The sequence below is a fragment of the Pteropus medius genome, unplaced genomic scaffold (genome assembly GCF_902729225.1).
Source record: "Pteropus medius unplaced genomic scaffold, Ma_sr-lr_union100, whole genome shotgun sequence".
NCBI classification, from domain to species: domain Eukaryota; kingdom Metazoa; phylum Chordata; class Mammalia; order Chiroptera; family Pteropodidae; genus Pteropus; species Pteropus medius.
In genome coordinates, this window is record NW_024340696.1 from 275,515 (window position 1) to 302,761 (window position 27,247).

General features: G+C 51.3%; 2 protein-coding genes across 2 annotated transcripts; one reads left to right on the forward strand and one right to left on the reverse strand.

The window, feature by feature from the left end:
* Nucleotides 1-504: 504 nt before the first annotated feature.
* Nucleotides 505-5,024, forward strand: TMEM86A (transmembrane protein 86A). The gene is made up of 3 exons (XM_039865552.1): nucleotides 505-694; nucleotides 2,910-3,174; nucleotides 3,529-5,024. The coding sequence occupies exons 1-3, from the start codon at nucleotides 674-676 to the stop codon at nucleotides 3,963-3,965; spliced, it is 723 nt and encodes a 240-aa protein (XP_039721486.1). The 5' UTR covers nucleotides 505-673; the 3' UTR covers nucleotides 3,966-5,024.
* A 1,150-nt stretch (nucleotides 5,025-6,174) lies between these two features.
* Nucleotides 6,175-27,202, reverse strand: IGSF22 (immunoglobulin superfamily member 22). The gene is made up of 23 exons (XM_039865553.1): nucleotides 25,879-27,202; nucleotides 24,464-24,597; nucleotides 21,616-21,747; nucleotides 21,237-21,373; nucleotides 19,870-19,969; nucleotides 19,747-19,786; nucleotides 19,376-19,550; nucleotides 18,598-18,711; nucleotides 17,905-18,067; nucleotides 17,005-17,277; nucleotides 15,730-16,014; nucleotides 14,882-15,006; nucleotides 14,652-14,793; nucleotides 14,202-14,498; nucleotides 12,804-13,106; nucleotides 11,831-12,004; nucleotides 11,491-11,619; nucleotides 10,692-10,988; nucleotides 10,155-10,243; nucleotides 9,799-9,991; nucleotides 8,782-9,081; nucleotides 7,659-7,988; nucleotides 6,175-6,401 (listed from the first exon to the last, which is right to left on the reverse strand). Exons 2-23 carry the CDS (start codon nucleotides 24,570-24,572, stop codon nucleotides 6,331-6,333), a joined length of 3,978 nt encoding a protein of 1,325 aa, XP_039721487.1. The 5' UTR covers nucleotides 24,573-24,597; nucleotides 25,879-27,202; the 3' UTR covers nucleotides 6,175-6,330.
* Nucleotides 27,203-27,247: the final 45 nt, after the last annotated feature.

Consider the following 27,247-nt stretch of genomic DNA (forward strand, 5'->3'; position numbering starts at 1 on the left):
TTGACCTGTGGTTGTCGGTTTTGTATCTATGTACTTATTATGCCTAAGTGTAATTGTGATTCTGTATGTGCTTGAGTATATGTTGGGATTATGGGTCTATGGGCTGCCATGTACCTATTTATGTACCTTTTTTTCATGTTGACAGTTGTATGTATGCTACCATTGTGTGTCTATCTCGATGCGTTTGTACACAGTGAAGGTCTACCTGTGTCCTTGTGGACTGCATGCTTAAAAGCTGAAGGAAACCTGTCTTTGCCTTTTATCCCAGGTTATGAGAAAACATGTGTAGCCGTGTGTTCAGGACAGGAGTGTCTGTCTCTCAAGCAGTCTCGGTCCTCACTCAGGAACTGGCATTACGATCACTTTCTGGGATGCCTTGGCACTGCTTTCCCTGGAGGCCCGGCCTTTCGCCCCCTAGGAGCAGAAGCTCCTGGGGCCTGGCGGGCGTTCCCAGCAGTCCCCGCCCCCTTCCCATTCCAGCCCGCTCATTGGCTGTGTCTGCGGTTACGTTGTGGGGAATCGCAGAAAGACCCTCAGCGCCCGGCGCGCGGGAGGTATTGTCCGTCATCCCGGGCTTTGTTACGTCGTCGCATTCTCACCTGACCGCAGGCGCGTCCTGGCAGCTGCAGCCGGGAGAGGGGGACCAGTTGCCGTCGCCGCCGCCGTCGCCGCCATGGTGTCCCCGGTCACCGTGGTGAGTGAACGAGCAAGCGACCGAGCCAGTATCCGGCGCGGCCGGAGCCCACCGGCCTGGGGACTGGGCTACCGGCCTGGGGACTGGGCTACCGGCCTGGGGACTGGGCTAGGACAGGCCAAACTGCCGGGGGCCGAGGAAGGGCAGGGATCCCGCAGTGGCCGGGGTCCCTGGGCGGGAGGCGGGAGGCGGTTGCTGTCAAGGCCCCCTGCTCCTCAGACTCGCGGCGCCCTTCCTCTGCGCGCCCCCCCCCCACCCCGCCCCGCTTGCTCGCGGGAGGGAGGGGCACAGTGGGCACGTGACTCGGAAGCGTGACTTTGTTGATCTCTGTGCGTCTGGCGCGGGTCGGCGGGGTCGCTGCTGGGGAGAAGGGGACAGCAGCGGGCCGCCGGGTTCAGCGTGAGCAGACCATCCGGAGGCGTGAGAGAGGGCGAGGGAGGGCAGGAGGGTGACTGGGACCTCCTGAGACTTCTGTCCCAAATTCGTTTCCTCCCTTTCCTCTTTTTATAAACAAGTCTGGGGCGGAGTAGGGGATGCTCCTGCGTCCAAGCATCACTGATAACACGCTGGAAGGAAAAGGGTCGTTCTCTATTGACACCTCTTCCTATTCGGACTTTCTCAGCTCGAACCTTTGTCTCTTCCCCATCCTTCTTCTAGTGCTGGCTTCTCTTTGACTGTCAAAGGCTCCCCAACTACTTACTGCCTATTTTTCCTTCTAAGAAATATGGGGCTGGGGGAGAGGTGTAGAGCAGACGTTAATGCTTCCAAGGGCTGGCAGGTGGATGCTCGGGAGATCTGGGGACTGTGGGGGATGCACGTCTTCTTCAGTCTCCTCTTATGCCCCCTGCCCTGCCCAGCCTTGACGAGATAATCTCTGGACAAGGGGCTTAGTCATCTCTTCTCCCCGCTCTCACCCTGGCTGAGCAAGGGCAGGCTTGGACCCTGGAGCCACCCATCTTCCTCTTCCCAACCTTCTCCATCACAGCCTGATCAGTCCCCAGGTAACTGGTGGTCTGGAAGTCTGAGTGTGTCCCCAGAACCTTGTGCTAGACAGCTCACCCAGTCAGATGTACAGTCACTTTGGGCAGTGAGTACACAGGGCATCTCAGCTGCTCTGAATAGGTCTCAGAGACCTTGTATCAGAAGCCCGAGGAAAGCAGTTTCAGGGGATCACATATTCAAAATATTTGCAGCAGCCCCCTCCTTCAACTTGGAGGATGCCCACAGTATCCTTAGACACAACCTTTCTTTAGCTGCCCTCCCCCCTAATCTGGCCGAGAGCAAGTCAGTTGTCTGACTTCCCTCTCTCAGTTCCCCATCTCCTCCCAGCCTGTCTGCTGGCTTCAGATCAAAAGCTAGGAAGAGAACCCCCACCCCTTCCTGCCTCTCTTTCTGATGTGCCTTGAATTGTTCTGCTTCTCTGGGAATGAGACTGACCTGACCTGCCCCTCTGAACCCCAGGCAGGTCCCCTTGGGAAATCATTGGAGTTTCAGGGACAGTTTTCCTTCTCCCAACTCATGGGTCCATTTCTCTAGCCAGCATCCATATCTCCTCTCCTTGCCCTTCATGGTTACCTTTAGGCGGGGGCTGCTGAAGTGGAAGCTGAGGAGCACACTGGCTGAGGAGAGAGCCTATGGGGGCGGAGGTGGTTGGCAGTGCCCCACCTCATGCATTCCTGGCACTCTCCTGGTGTTGCCAGGGCCTTAAGCCTGCCTGTTCCCTGGCCTCACAGCTAAGGATCACGAGTTAGCCAGTTGTGGCGTCTCTGTGGTTTCCTGCTGACTGCGCTCCATTCCAGACAGCTGGGGGCTGATGCCGGCAGAGAGGGGCTAAAGGGACTTTGGGGAGGGAGAGGAAGGGAGCAAGAAGGGAGAAGCATGGGGCTGCAGGAGGGGACACTATTCCAGGGTCTGTTTTCTTCCCAGTGAGTGACTATTCTAGTCCTGCTCCAGGGCTAAGAATGGACATGGCCAGCAGGAATGGTGGAGCCCTTCCTCTTCCTAATTAATTAAGCCTCTGGGTGGTGATGGGCTTGTTCACATTCTGCTGGCTGGTTGGGGCAGACCAAACTGGTTTGTGTGTGTCAGTCCTCCCCACCTGGGAGGTGGGCCCATCCCTGGGGTGGATGACTGGGCTGAGGGTGCTGGCCCTGAGCTCTCTTATGGGCTCTGAACTCCCAAACTCTGAGTGCTGCCCTTGTCCTGTGTCCTCCAGGTGAAGAGTGAGGGACCCAAGCTGGTGCCCTTCTTCAAGGCCACCTGTGTGTATTTTGTGCTCTGGCTGCCCTCGTCCAGCCCATCGTGGGTCAGCGCCCTCATCAAGTGCCTGCCCATCTTCTGCCTCTGGCTCTTCCTTCTGGCCCATGGCCTAGGATTCCTGCTTGCCCACCCCAGTGCCATTCGCATCTTTGTGGGGCTCGTCTTCTCCACCCTGGGTGATGCCTTCCTCATCTGGCAGGACCAGGGCTACTTTGTGCACGGTCAGTTGCTGTAGTCGCTCCCTGGGAGGAATCCTAGGGTTGGGGGCTAGAGGGTGTTAGGAGCCAAGGATTTGGGAGCTTTCGAACAAGAATGTGGGGAATCTGAGGGGTTCTGAGACCAAGAACTGTGGGGGCCCTGTTCGAAGATGACCTTGCAGGTGATCTGGTGATCAGTTCTGGAGTTCTTCAGGGTAGTGGAGGGGGGTGTCTTTACCTATGTGGATTTCTTCTCACTCCTGTTACTCCCAAAACGAAGCTCCTGGGTTATCCCAAGCACTCCACTCCTACTCCCACCCCATTACGCGTTACTCACCTGAGCCTGCCCTCAGCATCCCCTCATTCTCTCACTCCCAGGTCTACTGATGTTTGCCGTGACTCACATGTTCTACGCATCGGCCTTTGGCATGCGGCCACTGGCTCTTCGGACAGGTCTGGTGATGACAGTGCTGTCGGGCCTGTTCTATGCCTATGTCTACCCGGGCCTCTCAGGTGCCTTCACCTACTTGGTGGGGGTCTACGTGGCCCTTATCAGCTTCATGGGCTGGCGGGCTATGGCAGGGCTACGGCTGGTTGGGGCAGCCTGGCGCTGGACTGAGCTGGCAGCAAGTGGTGGTGCACTGCTCTTTATCGTCTCAGACATGGCCATCGCCCTCAACAAGTTCTGCTTCCCCATTCCCTACTCACGGGCACTCATCATGTCCACCTATTATGCTGCCCAGATGCTCATTGCCCTGTCAGCTGTCGAGAGCCGGGAGCCAGCGGAAGACTACAGACTGAGCAAGGCCAATTGAGAGGCTAGGGTCTGGTAACCCCTTTGTCCTCCTGGGGCTGGGGTCCAGAACCTGGGACCTACAAGAGCTGGTTCAGGATGGTTGAAGTACCAGCCTGGGGCAGCAGGGACCACCTGGAAAATGTACAAGTTTGAGGGGGTAAGCAGGAAATGATCTCTCTAGCAAAGCTAGTGGTCCAGAACAATGCTGAGAGCTAAAAAGAGCTAAACTAATGCTCCTTGCTAGAGCCAGAAGTAGATATCTCCTCACCTCTACCCCATCAGGACTGTCAAAGCCCTTCTTTGACAGGAGGGTGATGGTGCTTGGCTTCTTGACCTCCCCGTACTTCTACTAGATGGGAGAGTCTGACTCACCCATTCTACTCTTTCTGATCTATGTAGAGTTGAAGGGGAGGGGAGAAATCTGTGCCAGGGCTTTAAGCCCCTTTTACAGGCCCCTAATTGGGAAGATTGGATGAGGGTAGAGACTCTCTTTCCCTCATCTATCCTTGTTACTTGAACAATTTCAATATCTATGTGGCGGGTGGGAAGATGAAGTGGTGTCTGTCCTGGTAGGCAAGAGAGGGGACTTCTTTGGCCTGGGAGTTTGGGGTCTCAAGGATTCAAGTTGGTCCCATCTCTTTCAAAGGCCAGCCCAGAGCTCAGGCCCTACGTCACTACCCTCAGACCCTAACCCCAGGGCTAGGGTGAACCATACCAAAGGAAGGGGCTAGCTTGTGTGTCTGTGTGTGTGAGTCTGTGTACAATCTGTCTCTCAGCCTATGTCTTTCTCTGCCATCTGTCTCCATTCTGCTGTCAAAGTCTTATGGAGAGGCCTCAGGGAGCTGCTCTAGGGGTGCTGAGCCTGGCTCAGAGGGCTGGGAGCCCCCACATCCCCCTCAGTGCTTTCCTTCATGCCACTCCTGTACTGGGAGCAAGAAGAGAGGGCTCTAATGATACTCTAGGGTCATAAGACCCAAGGCACATTCAATGCAAGGGGAACAAGGATGGGACAACTCCATCCTTTACTGCTCATGTGAAAAAAAATAAAAACCGTGGGCTGTTGGCTGCCCCACTTGTCTGTCTGTGTGGCACGTGCCTGTCCTGGAAAGGAGGGGGTGGGGACATGGAGCCAGGGGCCCTGGATGTCCTCACAGCCTGGGTCACAGTCTTGGCCAGTGCGTCTTCACGCCTGACTGGCTCCCTGGTTCTCTGGTAATACTGTGCTGGTTGGAGTGGGTCTCACTTCCCTGGTCACATATGAGTGAGAATGTAGTTCAGGAGGATGGGGGATGGGTAATATTTGCCACCATCCAAATTTGTCCTTGATGCACTCACCTACACACTTAGTTACCCAGTCCTCCTGCTGCCCACCTCCTCCCAGACCTGCTGCCTGCTCCAAAATGATCCAGAGCCCCTTCAAGCATCTCCTCTCTCCTTGGACTCTGGGCTCAGTTGAATAGCTGGGAGGAATGGAATTAGACTGGTGATTCATATTGTTTATGTGAAACTCTGGCAGAATAACACATACCCTGACCTCAGGGACATCTGCATCTTAATGGGCAGGGCCCTGACCCAGATTTTAAAGGGAAGCCTTGGGAGGTATAGAATATGCCATTAGAGAGGTCGTACAGTTGTGAGGATGTGATAGGGGACTCAAGTCCCATGTGGGTATTGGATGAATCAGTGATTTTCAAACAAGGGTTTTTGCAGAAATCTCTGGTGGAAAATAGCAAAATAATAAGTAGTGGAGGGAGGCTCAAAGACCCCTATCCTTTGTTTCAAGTCCAGTAGCTTCTTATGATTTTTTTAAAATGAAGGATTCTGCTGCAAAACATAAGTTGATGCTGGATGACTAATCCTTTCTAGTCCTGAGATGCTCTAGCTCTCAAGTGGTGGGAACCCTGGATGCTAAAGAGGCAGGGTCCTGATCCCTTCAAGCACCGGAACTCTGATGACAGACCGACCTGGTATAAAGAAATGGGAGGGAGCAGGATGGGGAGAAGGACGAATCTGGTAACACTTGCCCACCCATGCCCCGAGAGGAGGGGTGAGTACAGTGTGGTTGCGGAGGAGAGGAAGGCGAGTCAAGGCCCACTCAAAAGGGAACTGGTCACTTCCCATGTGGGTTGGTTTGGACCAGGCTCTTGGAGGTCTGGGTTTCGTGTATCCCCATCCCATTTCTACCTCCTTCGTCCCTGCTGTACACCACCCTCAGGAACAGGCAAGAGTGAGCTTGGTCAGTTTATTGTCCCATCCCTTCACTGCATGTTTACACTGACAAGTACCAGAGAGCAGACTGGGCTTCCCTCACTGGAGCCATGCAGTAGACAGGCCAAGAAGCCCCACATCACAACATCCTCCTGATTCCTGGGCTGCGCCAAAGCTCACATAAGGTACTTTGATTTCTTCTGCAGACCCTCCATGACTGATGCTAGAATTGACTTGTCATCTTTGTCTGAAAGAGCAAAACAAGTATTAGTGTTAATGATGCTAGGGGCAAGGGAAACTCCATATTGCTAGATTCGTAGTTACCAGGAACCAGGGGCTGTACCCTGCCTGGGACTCTCAGTCCTCACCCGAGGCTGAGCCTGGGCCCGGGTCCCAGCCCCAGTCTCCCAAGATCAGCTTAGTCTGTGGAGACCAAGAGCACTTAATATTTGCCAGGCATTGTGCCAGGCATTTCTGTGCCCTATCTCATTTAAGCCTCACAGCAGCCTTAAGAATTAGACGAGAAAACAGTCTTGCCAAGGTCACATGGCTGGTCAGTGGTAGAACCAGGATCCTGGGCCCATGTGCTTACAACCAGAATTAAGTTGTCAAGGATCTCCTGCTGAAGACTAAAAGCCGATGTGTCCCCATAACGCCTTCCCTGGCCTAGTTTTGCCACACAGTTCAGTAGCCACTCTGAAGGTCTCATCACTTAGTTGAGAACTTGAGAGACAGAGCAACAGGACATGGCCTTTCCCCAAGGAAAGGCATCTATAAAGGGATGAAAATGGTCTGTAACCATGGTGACCATGGACCCCAATGGAGTCCCATGGAGAGTTCAGGGAATGGCAGAGGATGAGGCTGGAGAGGTAGTTGGGGTGGGAGAGGGCCCTTGTTGGTTGGGATTTTATCAAGAGTATTATGGGAAAGCAAGAGGGAGTAAGGCAGGTCAGCCTTGCATTTAGTGAGTTCATGCTACTGGCTGTGTAGCTGTGAAGACAGTACATTGTGTAGGAAGGAATAAAATATTTCCCCTACATGTGCACACATGAGCAGAAACGTGGCACAAGTGTGAAGAGGGAGGGCCCCCACTAGGTTCCCTTCAGTCCTTCCCCCATTTGTGCCTCCCATCTGTTCTTAAGCTAACCAGTAGTTTGTAATCTTGAATCCCTTGCAAAAATTTGTAAACACAGATTCCTTCCAGGGCCCTTCCAGAGAGATTGTGATTGGTGAGTCTGGTTTAGGCCTGATCACCAGTATCTTTTTCAAGGTGAGTCTAGGCCAACCAAGTGTTGCAAACTACAGTCTGCCAAGGGTTTGCAGACTCCCACGTTCGCCAATGTTTACACCATCTGATGACAGATTAAATAAAAAATGTTGCCAGCCACATAAAGAGAGTCAACAGCCCACAAGACTGCTGTTTTGTGCCTCTACCCCAGATGGGAGGCAACCGACCTCCTGCCCTCAACCCCACCCCAGGCCCCAACCCCCACGGCACCCTCACCGTAGACCGTGAGTGTGCAGCTGCTGCGGTCCTTGCCCAGCTCGTTCTCCACCAGCACACTGTACTCTCCGCTGTCCTTCAGTGTACAGGTGGGGATGACGATTGTGCACACACCACTGGTGGAGTTGTACCAGAACTTGGAGTTGGCTGTGATGTTGACATCGCCTTTGTAGAGGGTCACAGTGGGCCGCGGGTTCCCGAGGAAGGCACACGTCATGGTGCAGTCCTGGCCGCGCAGCACTGTGTGTGGCTTGAGCGGGGTCATGAAGCGAGGTGCGTGGCGCCAGTCCTTCTGCTGGTATGGCTTCAGCTTGGTGCTCAGGTCTTCGACTGCGCAGGTGGGATGCGGAGGTCGTGAACACCCCCAGGTCCCCACCTGTCACCACCAGCTTAGAGCTTGGAAGGTGCCTAGCCGCTGACCTGAGACGCAGCTCGTGGAACCCCAGTGACCTGGGTTAGATTCCCAGATACCATCAATTCTGAGGCTTTTTTACTAGTTCCTAAAGTTCCCTTTGCACCGTCCTCCCACCCCCTTGCCACTTCATGACCTAAGCCACGACCTAAGCCAAGTCTGTGGGTTTTACGCTTTTCCAGACCGTGGAGTTCTAGATTTCTTTCCAGCCACCAGTTTCTCAGACCTGAGATGTTATCCTGCTTTTAACTCCCCCTCTAAGCTTTCCCATGTCATCCCAGCCTCCATGGTCTCAGCTCTCTCCTACTTAGCCCTGTATTTCTCATTTCCTGCCACTATCCCCACCCTTAATCCCTTCCCTCCAGGGTTTCTGGACAGCAAACCTGCTCCCACTCCTTGGAGACCCTTCCCAGTCCTCAGCACCTTCAGCCCCCTTGGCTCAGCACTACATCCCTCGCTCCTCCTCCCACACACCCTTCATCACCTCACCCCCAAGGGTACCTCCCCAGCTCCTCCTTAGTCCCACCCATCATGGTACCCTGAAAGTATCTTCTCGCCTAGGCTTCCTGACCTCTACTTTTCTCCCCAGCATCCCTGACCTCAACTGTTCTCTATTTTACCTCAAATCTTGGGTACCCCTTGCAATTCTTATGTTATCCCTAGCATCAGGGATCCCAGATGTAACCCGAATCCTCAAATACCCTGACTCACTCTTGTCCTTGTTGACCAGCCAAGTATTCTTGGAGTCGAGCGGGTCGCTGTCACCGACTTCATTCCGGGCCACCACTCGGAAGTAGTACTTCCTGCCAGGGAGCAACCCAGTCACCGTGTACTTGTTGCTGAAGACACGCTCTGCCGCTGTGAACCAGGTGGCAGTGCTGGCATCCCGTTTCAAGATGACGTAGTGGGCCTCACCGTCGTCCTGCACATCAGGGCTGTGGTTCCAGGTCAGAGTCACCGTGTTGGGGACCTCCTCAAACAGCCGTAGGTTTGTGGGTGGCCGCGGAAAATCTGATACAAACAGAAGGTCCATCAGCCACCCTGGGAGGCCTGAAGTATTGTGTCCCCATGCCAGCCACCTGCCAAGCCCTTTGAGTTTCAGGCAGCTGGTGTCTTGGAGTCACAAAGAACTGTTTCTGAAGTACTTCTATGCTATTTACCAGCCCTGTGAACTTGGGCAAATTACTTATCTTTTCTGAGACCCAATTCCTCACTTGCAAAACAGGGCTAATAATTACTATCATAGAAATGGTGGGTAAAGTACCTGGCATGCAGTAATTGTTTAATAAAAGTTTATCCCTTCATCTCTTGGGAGTTTAGGGCTTTTTTAAAAGCTTCCAGCCCTCTCTAAGAGGTCACCCCAATTTTTAATGGATTTTTAATTTTTAATGGATTCATCTCCATCTGTTCCTCCTGCTTATCACCCATTCTCTGCTTTCTTTTTCCCACCTCCTCTGTATGTGTCCCGAAGGTCACCAGGTGTGACTGCAGAAACTGAAACCAGGGCTTCATCCTAGTTCAATGTCCCCGGGCTTCATGATGGTGAGAAAAAGTGGAAACAGCCCTCCCCATTAAGGCAAAGGCTGATAAACCCTTACTCTGTGGTGCCAAAGAAGCCTTCACTACCTTAAAGCATGACTTTATAGTGGTAGGAGTTCAAGCAGCAGTGGAGCTATATTTTGGAGAGTATATAGGGATGTTCCTTGAGGCCTCTGCCCACTGTCATACCTGCCACTCGCACATGGATGTCATAGTATGCCTCGCCAAACTCATTCTGGAGCAAGATGCGGTACACCCCGGAGTCGGAGCGCTTGGTGTTGTTGATCAGGAACTGGGAGTGGTCTTTGCCCTTCGTGATGGTTTCCCTGCCCTTGGTGGGGATGCCATCTTTCTGCCAGATCACGTTAGGTGGTGGTGAGCCCTGGTCATGACAGGAGATGGCACCAGTGGTTACCCAGGTGATATTTGGGGGCAGACCCTCCCCCAGTGTTGAGGAGTCTCCTGCCAGGCAGAGACTATGATAGCTACAGCAGCCATCTTGGCTAAGTGGTGGGCATCTAGGGTCAGGATCAGGAAGGACTCACAGAGAAGGCAGCATGGATGAAGAGGGCTGTCCCAGCACGAACCACCATGTGACTCTTCAGCCGGGCACTGAGGTCAAACTTGGGGGCAGCTGAAGCGGAGGAGATAGAGGCAGGGGTATGGACCTCTCCCTCCAGAAGATACAGCTTTAAGTCTCCTGTCCAAAGCCTTTCCCAACTTCTCCTCTTTCATGCCCCTGCTACAGGCCACACAGACATCTAACAGCCCAGCATAACTGTAAAGCATTTATTTGTTTCTCATCTCTCTCCTTCTACTAGCACATAAGACACTTGAGGGCAAGTCCAGTATCTTATTTGTTTCTATATCCCTCACACCTCCCTTGGAACACAGTAGATACTGAGTTTTATGAGCATAATGGTTTTTTTAAAGGAGTGGGCTCTGTACAGGCACAAGTATGGATGACTTTTTTCTTGATCACAGCATCATCCAATTTCCCCCTGTGGGATGAAGTTCCACAGAGGAAGGTTTGGAAGCTATGATATTGAGGCCTAAATCCCCGGCCCTCTCTGTGTCCTCACCTGGTGGTGGCATGGCACGGACTCCCTTGTCCAACTCCACAGGTTCCCCAACTCCAGCCTCGTTCACAGCTCGGATTCGGAAGAAGTATTTCTGTCTCTCGGTGAGGCCTCCCACCGTGTAGCAGGTGCCTGAGATGGGAATCTTTGTGCACTTGGACCACTCCTTGCTGTCTTCGGCTCGCATCTCGAGGATGTAGCCGGAGGGTGGGTCTCCCTCTGCAGGTTCCCGCCAGGCCAGGGAGATGCTTGAGTTGGAGGAATCAGACACATGCAGGCCCTGGACCAGGCCTGGAGGTTCTGGGGTGCAACACACATCCAGTCAGCCTCCAAACTCATCTTCACTCAACCCTTCGCCAATTCCCACACTCAGTACCCCTGAAACCTAGCTTCACCACTTCTACCTCCAACTCCCACAGTTAACACCCTCAATTCCCAACCTTGTACACTCAACAGCCTCTCAAACATTTATCCAGCACCCCCACTCCATCCTCAAACATGCTTCTGCTACCTCAGTGAATACCAGAAATCCTCTAAGTTTGATAAAAAAACCCAAAAAACCCAAACAAACAAACAAAAACACTTTTTTCCACTCTGCCTCCTCACTGTCCCTGGCTGATTCTCAATGTTTATTTGCTGGCTTTCTCAGGTGTCTGAATCTTCTGCCTCCGGCAGGCTGGCAGCTCTCAGAAAGTGAAGACTCTTTGACCCCTCCTGTTAGACTTTCCCAGAGAAGAAATCTTCTCTCTACCTTGAATGGGCTAATTCCACTATGTGTTGGGCCTGGCAGCCCCAAACTCACTGACAGGGTCTTTGGCCACCACTGAGTTGGATGGCATACTGGGATGTCCGGGGCCTGACTTATTCACAGCTATAACTCGGAATTCATATTCTGTATCCTCCAGAAGACCATCCACGGTGCACTTGGTGTCTGAAATGGGAATTTGAGGGGTCAGGAGGCCAGGAGGCCCATAGGGTAGGAGACCATAGACTGAGAGGACACAGAGGAGGGCATCATGGGATACCGTTGAAATCCCCAAAGGAGTTGGGGGAGGGAGTATATTCAGAGCAACAGGGGTACATGGGTCCACCCAGCAAAGCCTACCTTGGTCCCTCCTGGGCCTCTGTTCCTAAGAACTCACCCTGGATGGGGTCCTTATTGACTGGCACCCACAGGTTACTGCCTTTCTTCCTCCTCTCCACAATGTAGCCGAGCACTGGGGCTCCCCCATCCTGGGTCGGGGCATTCCATGTGATGGTCACGGCCTCTTTGGTCACGTCAGTAACTTGAGGCTGGGAGGCAAGACCTGGGGGCTCTATAGAGGTTGGAGAGAGGGCAGAGGTTAGAAGAGGTAGCATGTAGACAGTTGCCCACCCCATGCTGATCTCTGGCCCCTCCTTAAAAAAACTAAAACCCATGATTCTTAACTCTGGTTGTTGCACATTAATATGAAGTGTGAAGTAACAAAACAAAACAAAACAAAAACCAACAATAACTATTAGTATCTAGGTCTTACATCCAGATATTTTAATTTAATTGGCTTAGGGTGGAGGCCAGGCACCAGCATTTTAAAAAAGACCTCAGGTGATTTTAATGTGTAGCCAAGATTGAGAATTACCGTCTTAAACCTTCCAACATATATCACCCCCAATATCCTAGTTCTTAATTTACTGTCTTGATGCATTGGGACATGGAGATCTGTTGGGAGTGTAGCAATTAATTAACTAGTAATCATAATTAAAATACTGATATTACCAAGGGTTTTCTTTGAAAAAAAAAAATTACCATGGAATCAAGGTTATCCCTAGAATAACATCTCTCACTTGGATTCGAGATGATTTCTGGACTAGAGAAACAAGTGCAGTCAGTTTCCTGGAGTTGTGCACAGTTCAGGATATACACACAGGAGTACGTCGTGCATGTGATCTGACTGAAAAAAGTTGAGAATTCCTGCCCCAGACGATGTTCTGCTCTTGCTCTGGAATCCATCTATCTCATGGGGTGGCTAGAGAAATGACCCTGTGTAGTCCCCCACAGGCCAGTATTCCTCCCTGGCTGAAGGCCCACATCCTGACCCTAGGATTTCCCATTGAGCACGGGGCTGTCTCACTCACCGATAGGATTTCCTGCAAATACTTCGTCTGTCTCCAGTGGGTCGCTCACTCCTTCCGAATTGACTGCCAGGATACGAAACTGATAGGCTTTTCCCTCTTCCACTTTGTTGGTGGAGAACTTGGTGACTTTGCTGTCCACTTCACCTATTTTAATCCAGGCCTTCTTGCCAACTGCCCTCCGTTCCACTATGAACTGTGTCACAGGACGCCCACCATTGTCCTTTGGGGCCTTCCACTTCATGTGCACACAATTACCCGAGAGCTCCAGGAACTCAACCCGGCCCTGGGGAGGCTTGGGACGGTCTGAGGATAGAAAATAGCATCAAAATGGGGCTTTGGAGCAAAAGATTAGAGCCCTTTATCCCACTTGCTGGAGGTCTAGCCAGACTCAGACATAGCTAGATTCTGAGCTTTCCGTATCTCGCTCTTCCCTGTGTGCACTGCCCCTCCTTCTAAGATTGTCTAACGAGTTTGATCCTTTCCCCTCTGAGACTCCTGCCTGCCTAGGAATGGGCGGACTGGACACCTGAGGGGCCCCTGATTCGGCTGATTCCTCTTTTTCCCCTTACAGACAAGCTCTTCCCCTCTTCTGAGCTTCCAAAACTCCAGTGCTTTCTGGTATTATAGTCGCCTTATGTTATAATTACCTGTCTACCAGTTTTCATCTTATTTGGGTTAAGGGACTTTTGGGGATACTTCATCTCTGTGTCTCCAGTACTGAGAACACAGAAGAGGTACTTAGTCTAGGTGCCGAATTGAACTGAAACACAAACCTTCCCACCCCACAGCTTGATGGAGATTCAGGTGGAGGTGGTGAGTGTGTGTGTGTGTGTGTGTGTGTGTGTTGGAAGTTGAATATGAGTTCACTAAGGCCAGCTTCTCATCTCTTTCCTTAACCTTATGTTCAGACCCATTCCCACCTTCATACCATCTTTTTCTCCAACCTCATTTTATCCTTGACCCTGTCTTACCTCCCCTCACTCCATTTCACTTCAAACCCCAATACTCTTACCAACAAATCTCACTTCCATTCTTAAATCCCACTCTTCTCTTTCACCCTCATTTCCACCTTGTTGTCAACTATGTCCTCATCTCGAAGTCAATAACAATACTAAAGTAACATTTGAAGGTCTATTATGCTATGACTCTGCTATGTGCTGCTTTAAATTCACTTGAAATAGGTACTAAGAAATAAAAATCACCCTGTTCCACAAGAGAAACTGAGGCTTAGGAAGGTTAATTGACTTGCCAGCAAGGCCACCTAGTTAAGAAGTGAGGTTCTGGCTACAAAGCCAGCACCCCAATCCTAGTCTCAACCCAAACACTCCTACTGCCTCCTACCCAGAGCGCCAGGCAGTAGGTGGCCTCAGCCCAGCCCAGTCAGGGTCTTGCCCTCACCCAGCACGCTGAGGTGCACAGTGGCCGTGACTGAGCCGTAGTCATTCTTGAGCTTGAGCAGAACAAGGCCGCTGTCCTCGCGCACGCACTTGGAAATGGTGAGCAGGGCCTGGTCTTCCCTGCGCTCCATGGACACTCGTTCCTCCTCGGTCACCTCCACGCCATCCTTATACCATGTCACTTTGGGCAGTGGTTTTGCCTTGAATGGCACCTTGATGTTCGCCGTGTGGCCCACCTTCACGGTCACGGGGTGTGCAGCCAGTGCTTCCAGTATGGACGGGTCGATGGTAGGAGGATCTGCAGGGTGGGGCGGTAGGGAAGGCTCTCCCAGCTGGCATGGGGGAGGCGCCAAGGGGGTGGAGGAGGAGCCCATGGGGTAGGGGAGGGGCTATGAGCATCTGGGAGGGGCTGGCGTGGTTAAGATTTGTCTACAGTGGGCGGAGACCTCACCTGCAATGAATATAGAGGCTTCGCTCTCTGCGCCCTTGGCCCGGAATGTGTACTTGCCCTCGTGCTCGGGGCCCATACTGGGGAAGATGAGCTTGTGCACCGCACCCTGCTTCACGATCTGCACCCCGGGCAAGTCGGTGATCTAGGGCGCGAAGGGTGGGCCCGAGTGAGAGTGTATGCCCGATGGAACCCTTCCTCCTTGGTCCCCTTCCTTAGCTCCTGCCTCTGACCTCCTTGCCGTCCTTCAGCCACACGCCCTCCACCTTCTCATCGTTCAGCACTACGCACAGCTCAGCCGGGCTCCCGGTGGCCGCGTGCACGTCGGACATCCCGCTCTTCACCGTGGCCAGACGCTCTGGGGAGAAAAGGAGCAGGGGCTCTGGGAAGGGGCGGGTGTGCTGTGTCTATCAAAATTATTTAGGATGAGCAGGAAGTTTGGAAATGTCCAATGGGCGGTTCGGGAATGGTCAGTGTGAGGACTGGAGCAAGTAGGAGAGGTGTTGGGGGAAAGTCAGTGACATTGAGAAATGGTGACCAGGAAGACTGGGAGATGGCTATTGGGGGGAGGGGACCGTTGATCATCAGAGGAAGGTCAGTGGCGACTCAATATGTTCAGTCAAAGAAGGGGAACATATGCAGATAGTAGAGTTGAGATGTTTAATTGTGGTTATGCTGGTCTGTGGGATGCCCAGGGTTATCAGGAATTGAGGGTGGTTAGGGTAAGTGGAGAATGTCAGGGCTAGTGAGTAGGGGCTGGTCAGGGTTAAGGGGAGTGTGGGATGATCAGGGTTGCTGGGGATAGTCAGAGGCTGGAAGTGAAAGATAGATGAAGTCAAGGGATTTTTGACAGAGTTCGAGAGATGGGAGATGGTCAGGGTCTAGGAAGTAGAGATATTCAGGGCCTGAGAGGTCAGAGATGGTCAGAATTTGGGAGATGGGGCTTGTCAGAGTGGGGAGGTGGAAACCGATCATGGTCTAGGGGAGGACTGGAGTCAGTAGGAGGGCTGATCAGTGTCCAGGGTAGGGGAATGTTAGGGTCAGGGGGTTGGTCCGTGGGGACTGACAAGTTGGTGTATACCCTCCACGGTGACCATGGCAGTACTGTAGTATTCAGTGGGGTCCCCGTTCTGCTTGGCCACCACGGTGTACTCGCCACCATCACTGAGCTGTGCATCCTCAATGATAAGCTCTGCTCGCTTGCCCTCATGGTTCATGCTGTACTTGGTGCCACGCTCCAGCAGCTTCCCATCCTTCTTCCAGAACAGTGTCACATCCTTGGATGTCAGCTCACACTCAAGGCATGCACGGCTCTTCTCTTTCACACGTACATTCTTGAGGGTACTCACAAACTTGATGGGGATACCTGTGGACAGATAAACACTTGGACATACTCCCATCCTCCTACATCCCTTTTCTGCAGTGACCTGCTCCTCTTTTTGGCCCCAGAAAGCACAGGGACTTGTGACATGGAGTATGTTTGTGTGCAAGTATGACCCATGGAGGTATCCACGAAGGTGTGTAAGTGTGACCTACGGAGGTACCTGGCAGGGAGAGTGCCAGCTCTGCCCCTTACCTGCTAGCTAACTGTATGCAGTGCATTCACTGAGTCTCAGTTTCCTCATATGTAAAATGGGATAAATGTCCCCCTTGGAACTCTAGCCATAACTGCATTGTCTCTCTGGTGTCTTGGTCTTTACACATGCTGTTCGTTCCCTCTGCTGAGAGTGTCTTTTCCTCTTCCCATTTCTCTGAAGCTGAACTGCTTCTTGTTCTTGGTAAAGCTGGGCCATCAACTCATCATGTCCTTTCTGACATCACCAGGTGGTGCCCCTTCTTTGGACTACCACAGCATCTGTGTCACCATCATGTCACATGTGATGATTCCATGTCATATGTGTTAAGTATGGTTCACATGTATGGCATGCTTCTTGGTGTACCCACCATCATGTGCAATTCTCCAAACTAGCTATAATATAAGAAAGTGAGGAGTCTAGAGTGATGTACTGTAATATATAATATGAGAACCAGAAAGGCTAATAATTTTTTGCCTCATGATCTCTTAGCTGATAATAAAATTCCAGTGTTTCTTGACCCCTTGCTTGAGAACTTCTGTTCTAATTTCATTTCCACAACTGCCTCTCCCATTAGACGAGGAGTCAGTGGAAAGGAGAACCTCTTTCTCTTTCTAGTACCCATTACAGGGCCTTGCAAAGAGGAGATGGATTGACAGATAGATGGGTGGATAGATGGATGGATGCCTGGCTGGCTGGCTGGCTCGCTGGCTGGATGACTGCTCACATGGAAGTTGCTATAATATGAAGCCCACCCTTCAAGCTCTGGCCCAACCACTCACGGTCAATAGTGAGCTGGGCCTTCTGTACCAGGTCCCCCACCTCAGCAGAGAACTCGCCGCTGTCACTGAGTCTGGCATCCTTAATCTTAAGCGTGTGGGTCAGACCATCCTCAGACACTGTGATTTCATACTTGTCGTCCCTCTTCAGCTCTTTCCCATTGAACTTCCACACAAAGTCGGGCACTTTCTTGGAAAGACGGATCTCAAACACAGCTGTCTGGCGCTCTGTCACCTTCATTGGCTTCATTTCTCCTAAGAACCTCACCGGCTCATCTGCAGCGAAAAGTAGGAGGGGGCAATCACTGGGTTGCAGCTCCGGTCTCTCCCTAGGGCTGGTGTGGTGAAGGGGGCATGAAGACTCAGGTGTCATTGGCCTCCTGTAGCCCACAGTTGGAGAGAGTATCCTTCCTTTCATTCCTCTTGTAAATCATGGAGTGCCTTCCCATGCTGTTCATATGGTCTCCTCCACAGTAATGTTAACAACAATTAGAAAGGACTTACATAGTTTTAGATATGGCCAATTTTCACATATTAATGTATCCAGTTCTCACACGGGTAGATTCTACTCTTATTCCCCATTTTAAGATGGGGAAATGGAGGCAAAGAGAAGATAAATAACTTGCTGCAAATCACACAGCTCATAAGGGACAGAAACTGGGATTCGAACCCCAGTGGTTAGCTCTGAAGATGATGCTTTTAACCACTACACTACATTGCCCACGGTACTTATCTCACAGTCCTCTCCTTTACAGCCGTATTTCCTTCCTCCATGAATTCCCATCCCGTGCAGTCCTTTCCTGTATAACCCCATATTCCTTTCTCCCACGTCCCAGGGACCCTATCCCTGGCTGTTACTCCGCCCAGACCCTGACCATGTGCCCCTGATGCCCACACTCATACCCAGCACTGTGAGCTTTGCACTCATCCGCTTGTCACCCACGGACAGGCTGTAGGTGCCTGCATCGTTCATATTCACGTTGGTAATAACCAGCATATGCTTGGTGCCCATCTGTTTCACATCATACTTTCCCAGGGAGTACTGGATCCTCAGTGGTTCATTATCCTGCCCCATGAAACAGGCAGAAAAGCTGATGAAGCAGGTTAGCAGGAGACTTCCAGAGGTCCCCGTTTCCCAAGGCCAACTTGAGCTGGAGGCGCCATGTCTACCTCTGTACAGATCCTCAAATTCACCCAGTAGCCCCTAAGATCTCTCTGACTTCATTACCTGGCTTGGTGAGATCCAGGGTCCCTGCCTCCCCCAATGCCTGAACTCTTAATATAAATGAGTTTATAAGATGCTTTCTCTTAGAGACCCAGATCTTCAGTGACCTTCGGGACTATTTAACCCAGCCTCTTCAGATTGATAGACTGAGGCACAGAGAGAGGAAAATAATTGTCCCAAATCAAACAGTAAAGTAGTGGAACAGCTGAGAATAGAAGCCAGCTCCCAGCCAGTTTCAACCATACCAGGAGGCATCTTCTTGATGGGATCAAAGAGAGGACATGGCTGATGGATGAGAGGGTCTGGGAAGGGAGGGGGTGCAGAAAGGAAATAATATTACCATTGTGGATCCTGCCTAGGTACTTCCCCACCTTGACCCATGTCATCTTGATATTAGGGTCCTTCAGCTCCATGATGCAGTCAAAGACCACGGTGGTGTCAATCTTGGTCTTTATATCTTCCAGAGGCTTCAGAATCCGGATGGTCTAAGAGATTATGATAACAAAACAGCAGGTGTCAGGGGCACCTGAAGTTTGTGCAGTCTGTGTCCCCAGTGCTGGAGGAGACGACCAAGAGTCTGGGGAGAAATGACTAGGCTGATTAGATAGCTGTGTTTCCCCTACCTCCTGCCACTGATTAACTGGAAGATTTAGGGGGAGACAAATATGATGGGAGATGAGAAAAGCACCATCATTCGTGGGACGGTCACTGTGGACTTGAGTTCATTACATATATTCTCTAGTTCCAGTGTAGATGCTTAATAATTATGAGTTGGTCAAGTGAATGAATGATGACAACATGAAAGCAAATGAAAGAGGAAAGTATAATTTTCATTTTTCAGATGAGGAAAATGAGGTTCAAACAGATGCCCAAGTTCACACAGTTAATAAGGCATTAGAACTAGGATTTGAACCCAGGGCTTTCTGAATCCAAAGTCTATATGTAAATAAATTAGGGAATGGTGAAGAGAGGAGAGGTAGAAGGAAGGTGGCTTGAGTTCCTTTCCTGCTTTCGCTGTAGAGAGTATGCCTTTGAATATGTGTGTGCAGGGTGGGGAGACCTTGCTGCTGGGGGACACACAGACACTAGCGCTTTTGGTGAGACGCAGCCCCCGTCCTGCAGACTCCTGCCCCCACAATGGACACTGACCTCCACCTCCACTTTCTTCATCGATTTGAGCTTCTTGAGCAGCCCCCGGAAGTCGGTGAAACCATACTCCATGCAAACCTTCTCAAAGTCCTTCTTGGGCACCTTGGACAAAATCTCCAGCATCTCTTTCTCATCTGTCACTTTCTTCTGCTTCTTCTTGGGAGCAGGGGGAGCTCTGGGAGGAAGTGGGTGCCAAGCTTGGACTGAGCAACTCTCTTTGAAGACAAAGGGAGCCTCTCCTAACCTTGAGATGCCCATGGTTTCTTGGAGCCTGGGCTATTAAATCAGGGCCCTGCTGAAAGGCCTTCAAGAAGCTCTAGCCTAGAGGGTTGGGGGACAGCACCCAGGGCAGAGGAGACTTGCTGCCTTACCTCTTCTTCAACATCTTTTTGAAATCTATTTTATCTTGACCTGAAGGCAGAGAGAGGGACAGGGTCAGACAGGAGGAGTTGATCCTTAAGAAGAAAGGCCCTGGGAGGAGGGGGCTGGCTCACCCTCTGTCACCATCAAAGACACGGTGTAGATGGCATCTGCATGGTCATTGCTTGCAATGCACTTGTAGTTGTCAGAGTCATCCGAGGTCAGCGGCTCCAGCTGGAGCAGAGTCAGGCCATTAGTAGGGGAGGGGAGAGGAGATCACTGGGAGACTTTCTGCAGGTTGGGACAGGAAGGCATTTGGGGGTGGGGGTGGGGAGGAGCTGAGTATGTGTGGAAGTTTGAACAGCCTCTATGATTTGGAGGTACCAGGTAGCAGTCAGTGTGAGTGTCTGTTTGTAACCTCATTCTGCATCGGCCTCTTCCCCTCAGCTGCCTTCCTGGAAGACAGGGACTTCCTCTGAGTTGTAACTATCTGCAGTCTCAGGCACTCAGCTGAGCACCCCTTTCTTTAATACATATTTACTTTCTCCTACCTGGCACTGGGCTGAGCCCCTGAGGAAACAGTTGTAAATAAGGCTGCCTCGGTGCCTGTAGGATGGTACTTACATCCCAGCAGGTTCTCAGAAAATACTTGCTGAAATAATGAGTTTGTGTAAGGGGTGGCCAGTGGGAGGACTCTGGGGAAATTTGTATTTGCTCGGGGCGGGGAGGGGGGGGGAAGGGTGGGGGGTGGGGGTAGTGGTGGTGGTAGGGGTGTGGGGAGGGGGCGGGCTGAGGTCCAATAACAGTTCTTTGTGAATAGAAGGAACCAACTTCAGTCTGTAGGGGAGAGGGGAGGCCCTTTGTCTTCCTTTCACAAGGGAAGTCGGGGCAGGATCAATGGGGACGGGAGTAATTATAGGCCCAAGTCTCCCAGGGCCCCATCCCTCCTTTTCCTCCAAGGGTCTGGCGCGGGAGGTTGCAGAAGCTGGTTACACCTAAGGATTGTAGGTGGTTGGCAAGACTCTTTGGGAAGGCTCCCTTGAAGAGCCCAAGTATTCTAACTCTCGCCGCTACTGTAAGACCCAGCCCCGCCCTCCCTCCTGGTCCACCCCATCTCATCCTCGCTCCACCCACTGTGGTTCCTCCCCTTCTAGCTCCGCCCATAACTTTGGTCTCAGGGTCCCTTGGTTCACTCACTTTCAGCAACGCTAGTTCCCTTCCATTTGCTCCTGCCCGCTCCTTGTTCTTTCTTTGCCCCAGCTCTGCCTTGCCTCGCCCCTAATTTTTGTCCCCTGCTCACTCTGGGAAAGCCCCAGCTTCTGACTGGACTCTCTTATCCCGTCCCTTTAGGGCAATGACAGCCTTTCCTCCCCGCCACCCCACCATCTCCCAGTTCTTGGGTCTCTGCTGTTGCGCTCTTCGATGAGAGGGCCTGTGGCCTGCCCCAAGGCCCCTGCCCCTGGCCTCATCGGTAACTGGATCGCGGGCCCCGACCGGGCACCTTCAGCACGTGCTCCTTGTTAATACTGTCGTAGAACATCTTGGCGGACTCCTTGATGGGGATGCCACTTTCCCTCTTCCAGGAGATGTTGGGTTTGGGGTTCCCCTGCACCCGGGCTCGGAACACGGCTTTATCCCCTGCAGTGGGCACAGGACACATGTTCACATGTTAGCCTCCAGGATGTGCCTTCTGCCTGCTCCCTGCCTCCTCGCAGGGTTCCTGCCGCAGCCCAGGCAGGAGAGGAACCACTGGCTTGGTTCTGACAATGTTTGTGTATTGGGGGACAGCAGTAGTGGTGGTGGTGTCTGGGACAGTGGGGAAGAAAGGGGAGCACCCAGGGATCTGGGGAGACACAGGGTGGGGGCGGGGGGTGACGCACCCTCGGGCGCAGTGACCGGGTAAGGCTTCTCCACGAACTCGGGAACGCTCTCGCCCGCAGGGATGTTGGAACTCCGGGTCACCAAACTGAAGAACTCTACGGTGCTTGAGGATTTCCTTGTCGTGACTTCCTCTGTGGCAGCAGACAAGAGGTCAGAATGGGCTCCAGGTAGAGCTCAGCTCGGAACTGGAGGGCTGGCCTTTTCTCGAAGGGACGGGGCAGCACTTGAGGCCAGCACCACAGGACCGGCTTTGGCCAGGAAAGGAGACCCTTAGGAAAAAGGAACCCCTGCACACTGCTAGTGGGAATGTCAGCTGGTGCAGCCACTATGGAAAACAGTGTGGAGTGTCCTCAAAAAATTAAGAATAAAATTACCATATGACCCAACAGTCCCTCTTCTGGATATCTACCCAAAAAATTTGAAAAACATTTATTTATAAAGATATGTGTACCCTTATGCTCATTCACGGTGACCAAGACAAGGAAACAGCCGCTTTGGTAAATGATTGGATAAGGAATATGTGGTACATATATACAATGGAATATTACCCAGCCATAAGAGGAGATGAAATACTGCCATTTGTGACAACATGGATGGGTCTTGAGAATATCATGCTAAGCGAAATAAGTCAGAAAAAGTTGAGAATCATTTGATTGCACTCACACGGGGGATGGAAAACTGAAAGCAACAAACAAACAAGACAAAGAAAAAAACTCAGATACAGACAGCAGTATAGTGGTTACCAGAGGGAAAGGGGGAAGTGGGGAGGTAGATAAGGGTGAAGGGGGTCAAATGCATGGTGACTGAAGGAGTTTTGACTCTGGGTGGTAAACACATAATGCAATATACAGATGTTGTATTATAGAATTGTACACTTGAAACCTATGTAATTTTGTTAGCCAAGGTCACCCCAATAAATTTAATTTAAAAATAAAACCTAAAAAAAAAAAAAAAAAGGAGGGCCTTAGAGTCCATGGGTCATTGCATTATGGCAAGTTTCAACCACCAGGAAGAGCCAACTGCTCTCCCATCCCTTAATGGTCTATCACCCTTATTGGGCCTTGGCCCTGAGTCCTAACTTTGTTTTTTTTTTTGTTTTTTTTTTAAAGAAGAAACTTCTCTTTGGGGATTTTCTTGATTTCTTGTGCTTCTCCCCTGGTCCCCCAGTAGCATTAGGAGGGGGCTGGGCCTGTCCTTGCTCAGGAAGCCTGGAAGCTTAGCTGAGCTCTGCTGTGGGCCTCCTCCCCACCCTTCGGTGGGTTCAGCATTCACTGCCATGGGAGCAGTGATTCCTGAGGGACAGGAAACATACCCACTTCATTGGGATTATATATGGGAATCTCATTATCAAAGAGCATATGCAGAGCATATCCAGGAACAAAAAGTTGTTTGTGTCAATATAACCTACACTTCACAACATCTTCTTGGCTAGTGAGTTAATAACAATTGTTCTGAATCGTGGAGTCCTTTTCTTGTGGAAAGCACAGAGATTACTTTATTTAATCCTCATAATGCCCCAGTGAAGTGGGTACGTTTATTATCCCCACCCATCTGAAGGACTGAGAAGAAAGTGGGTTGAGAAGCCCCGCGGCCTGCTGTTAAACGGAGGTCAGAGGGCTCCAACGAGCAGTGCGCAGGCTGCAGCCGGCCTGCACGCATGCTTTATTCGACCTCAACCATGTTTAAACAAAAAGTAGCCCACCATATACAAATCGAGAGGTTTCACATAAAAGTTCAGATTTCTAGATTCTCATATTCCCATACGGTAACAATTAGTGGCGGGTGAATGTGACTGCCCCCTTAGACTGGCTATGTCCTCTCCGGTTCACTTCAGTCTTTTTCCTGCATTTATGTTCTCTGTTGGACTGTACCGGCCAGTGGTTTTAAACTTTGGCTGCATATTAGAATCTCTGGAGAGCTTTAAAAACAAATAAACAAAACAAATATTTATACACACCTGATTTAACAGTTGGGTGAAATTCAGGTATTGCTATTTTTTTCACCCCTCCCCCTCTTCCCTACCACACTAAGATGACTCTAACATGCAGCCAGCACTGAGAATCACTGCTATAATTTGAGTTCTCAACTTCTGGTCTCGAGTCCCAGTTCCATTTGTTCTGCTTTGCTGACCAGGAGGGATTGGTAGGGTGCGTCTATCTGGCCTTGACCTCTGTGCACAAAGAACTTTGAGTGACTGCCTCTCCAGGACTCTGAGGGAGGCGCAGTGACTGAGAGGATGGGTATTCAATATCCTGGCCCCTGGCCATCTTTTAATCACTTTTCTCTAGAGACAGGACTAAAACAATTTGTTTTGCTCTGAGACCATTTCTCAGCTTTCCCTTGGATCTGCCCTCCCCCAGGTCTGGTCCCAGGGGCTGAGAGCTTGAAAGCTTAGGTCACTTATTTATGTGTTCATCTCTCCACTGGCAGTTCAAAGTCTCTAATTTATTCTTAAATGGAGCAGAGTCAGCATTACTCACATGTAGACAAGGTAGCTACCTCCCTAACTTCCTCCATACTGAACTTCTACCATCGAAGATAACATGCTTTTGCCTATGCTCTTCTCCTTAAGCAATCAAGAATTCATTAATTACTCACACCCAGGCATGTGACTGATTTTTCTTAAGCTGTTTTCCTGGAGATCTAATCTGTGGGTGAACATCCAGCCAGCTGAAGCTTTATCAAAGCACAGATTAGAAGCACGCACGGGTTGAGAGAGGGTTGTTCTTGGTATCTTGGGCTCCTGAGGGGCCCAGTAGTCATAAAGACTGAGGCCACTCAGGAGGTGGATGTGGAGGAAGAAAGTCTGCCCCTTTCTAATTCCCCTTCTCCCCTGATTCTACTTGCCTCCCACGATCTTGGTTGTCTGGGAGAAGGTCTGCACGTGGGTGGCGGAGCTGGAGAACTCCATGGACACGTGCTCCTGCAGCATCTGCTTGTGGTGAATGGTCGTCATGGTGACAGCAGGCGTGGGCACTCACCTGGGAGGACAGGGAGAAGATGAGGCCATGAAGGAAAAGGAAAGGAGTAGGAGGGAGATTCAGAGATGTTCTGTGTGTAATGTGTGTGTGTGTGTGTGTGTGTCTGCAAAGTGTGTGAAGGGATGGGTCGAGTGGACATAAGGGGAAATGGCTGTGCAAAGGAGAGGGTGAGGAGAGGTCAGGCAGCAAGCCTCTTCTCTCTGGCCTCTGTCCTTTCCTTTATATCTCACTTTCCCAGGCTGGTTACAAAGACCAATGGGCCTGACCCCCAGCGAGTAATCCTAAACTGTTCCAAGTTCTGGGAAGGGGAGGATGTAGGGCTTAGGTTTACTCAGTAAACCAAGTAAGGCCCAGAGGGAGTTGAGGATGTCTATTAATAGCTACATGGAACTAAGGAGGCAGTACTGGAGGTTTCATCAAAAGGAAGTGAAGTCGGATCTTATAAGGAACTTCCTGACTAAGCCATATTGGAGCGGGCCTTGGGAGGAAGTTGCGGATTTTCTTCCTGGGCCCTGGGCCCCCTGGCATTGGTTGAATGCTGACAGATGATGACGCATTTCTTCAGCTCTTTTGTTTGTGACACAGTAAAGACAGAAGCTGATTTTTTATTTCTTACACTTTTTAAAATTGGTAATTTAATCCCATAGTTAAAAAATAAAAATATAAACATCTATATGAAGAGGATCCCTCCCGCTCCTAAACCCATCCATCACCCAACCCTTCCCCAATAGGTGACCACTGGTGGTCTCTAGGCTCCTTCTGGAGCTCCTTTATGAAAACATGAATATGTCTTTGTCCTCACCCCCTTTTTTCATATGTAAGGTAGCCTATTAAGACACACTATTAACCCTTCTTTTTCACTTCATATATCTTGGAGATCTCTCCATACTAGTTCATAAAGTTTCCTCATTCTTATTAACAGCTACACAGTATTTCAATGAATAGATGTACCTACCATCTTTTCTCTAATCAGCATGACAATTTTTAAACCTCTATTTTGTATACAAGGAAACTGATGTCTGAGAGAAATAACCTAAGGTCATTCGAACTGGAATCCTGGTCTCTTGTTCCCCAGTCCAGTGCCCTTCTAGGGGTCCCCGAAAGCCCTGTTCTGAGCCACGCAGTTCGAGGCTGAACTTCGTACTCTTCCATGATGAAGTTCGGCCTCGTCTGTTTCTCCCTCTGCGTTCTGAGACTACCCCGTCCCAGCTCCTGCTGTCCCCTTCTGGGCTCAGAAGGTAGAAGGCTCTGCCCCTTCTTGAGGGAAGAAAGAAGTCTTACCTTTGTGTGACCAGTCCTTCCTAACCCGCAATGCTCTGTTCACGGCTTTGTTGGCGCAGCTAGTGCCTGGGCTGTAGACTGGCCAGTCTCCTTCTTTCTTTATCCCGACAGTGGGGCCAACAGGAGTCATCAGTCTTTAAATGTTGGGCCCCCTGGGGGCGATCCCTTACACAGGCTGCAGCTGCCCCAGCTGGATGGCTCACTGCTTTGGCAGGGTAGTAGGGGGCTTGCTGCAAGGGGGCGGGGAGGAGGTGGGGGGAAGTGAGGCTGGAGCCAAGGCTGGAGGAAATGTTGGGACATGGCAGGAACGCAGGTGGGAGGTTGAGGGTGGTGATCCAGGGGTACTTTACCTGTTCCCTTGTAGCAGAGGTTCTGGTTCTCACTACTGCTTGATGGGCACTCTCAGCTGAGGGGCTCAGGGTAGTGTGTGTGTGTGCACATATGCGCGTGTGTGTGCATGCACACACTCATGTACATGTGCACGTACAGTCCAATGGGAAAGTCTACGGGTCTGCCATTTTGCATAAATACAAGGGGGCACCATTCATATCGCATTCTACGGGGAGAGGAGGGAAACGTTAGCTCTCCGTCCCTGCCACTCCTACAGCCCAATCCCCCACCTGGGTAGAAGGGCAGGAGGACCCATCCTCCTGTTGGGAGGATGGCTGGAAAGCATGCCCCCCTTCCTTCTGGGACCTCCAGCTGTCTGTGGCATATTTGCATGCCTCGTTCCTCATCCAGCCTACACAAGGTTCTGGTACTCGTAAGGACCTGCCGATTGGTCAGCAGGCCTGCTCTGGGCCCCACTCCTGACCTGAAGTGACTCCTGCCTGCTGGTGGTAGTGGCATCACAGCTACTCTAGCTGCATCCCTGGGGGCAGGGGCAAGTATAGAACAGGAGTGTCCAGGATCTGGGGCCACAGGCAGATTCCTTGGGCCCCCTGGGAGGGGCTGCTCTCAGCCCAGGCCTTAAAAGGGAATTTGCTGGGTTGCAGCTGCTGTTGGGACCTGAAGGGCTACCATGGGATAAGTGTGCTGGCCAACAGGGAGGGGCTGGTGGTGACCCGAATGTCCCTCTGCCCCAGCCTTGGCTTTCTCTGGTCTGTCAGAGCTGGTGGCCTGGCAGCCACTTTGCTTTCTGTACAAGCCTTCCACACCTGTCCTTGAGGCTCTCCATGGCCCAGGGCTCTTGGCTGGATTGGAGTGAGGGTGTGTGAGAATCCTGTCCAATGGATTTCTATTGGCTTTTCAAATCTGGATTTGATCCATTATCCCAATATCCACATAGGGGTGTTAAGGAGCTTGAGCGCCAGGCTCTGAGTGCGTGACTGTGAGTGAGTGTGTGTGTGTGTGTGTGTGTGTACACACT

What these genes read in the sequence shown, in the direction of transcription:
- TMEM86A (XM_039865552.1), top strand. Translation starts at nt 674, where the DNA reads ATGGTGTCCCCGGTCACCGTG. An exon ending in TGGTGTCCCCGGTCACCGTG is followed by an intron (nt 695 to 2,909) that starts GTGAGTGAACGA and finishes TGTGTCCTCCAG; the next exon opens with GTGAAGAGTGAGGGACCCAA. An exon ending in CCAGGGCTACTTTGTGCACG is followed by an intron (nt 3,175 to 3,528) that starts GTCAGTTGCTGT and finishes TCTCACTCCCAG; the next exon opens with GTCTACTGATGTTTGCCGTG.
- IGSF22 (XM_039865553.1), bottom strand. Translation starts at nt 24,572, where the DNA reads ATGACGACCATTCACCACAAGCAGATGCTGCAGGAGCACGTGTCCATG. An exon ending in CCCGGTCACTGCGCCCGAGG is followed by an intron (nt 21,374 to 21,615) that starts GTGCGTCACCCC and finishes TGCCCACTGCAG; the next exon opens with GGGATAAAGCCGTGTTCCGA. An exon ending in ACAAGGAGCACGTGCTGAAG is followed by an intron (nt 19,970 to 21,236) that starts GTGCCCGGTCGG and finishes ACTCTGCTCCAG; the next exon opens with CTGGAGCCGCTGACCTCGGA.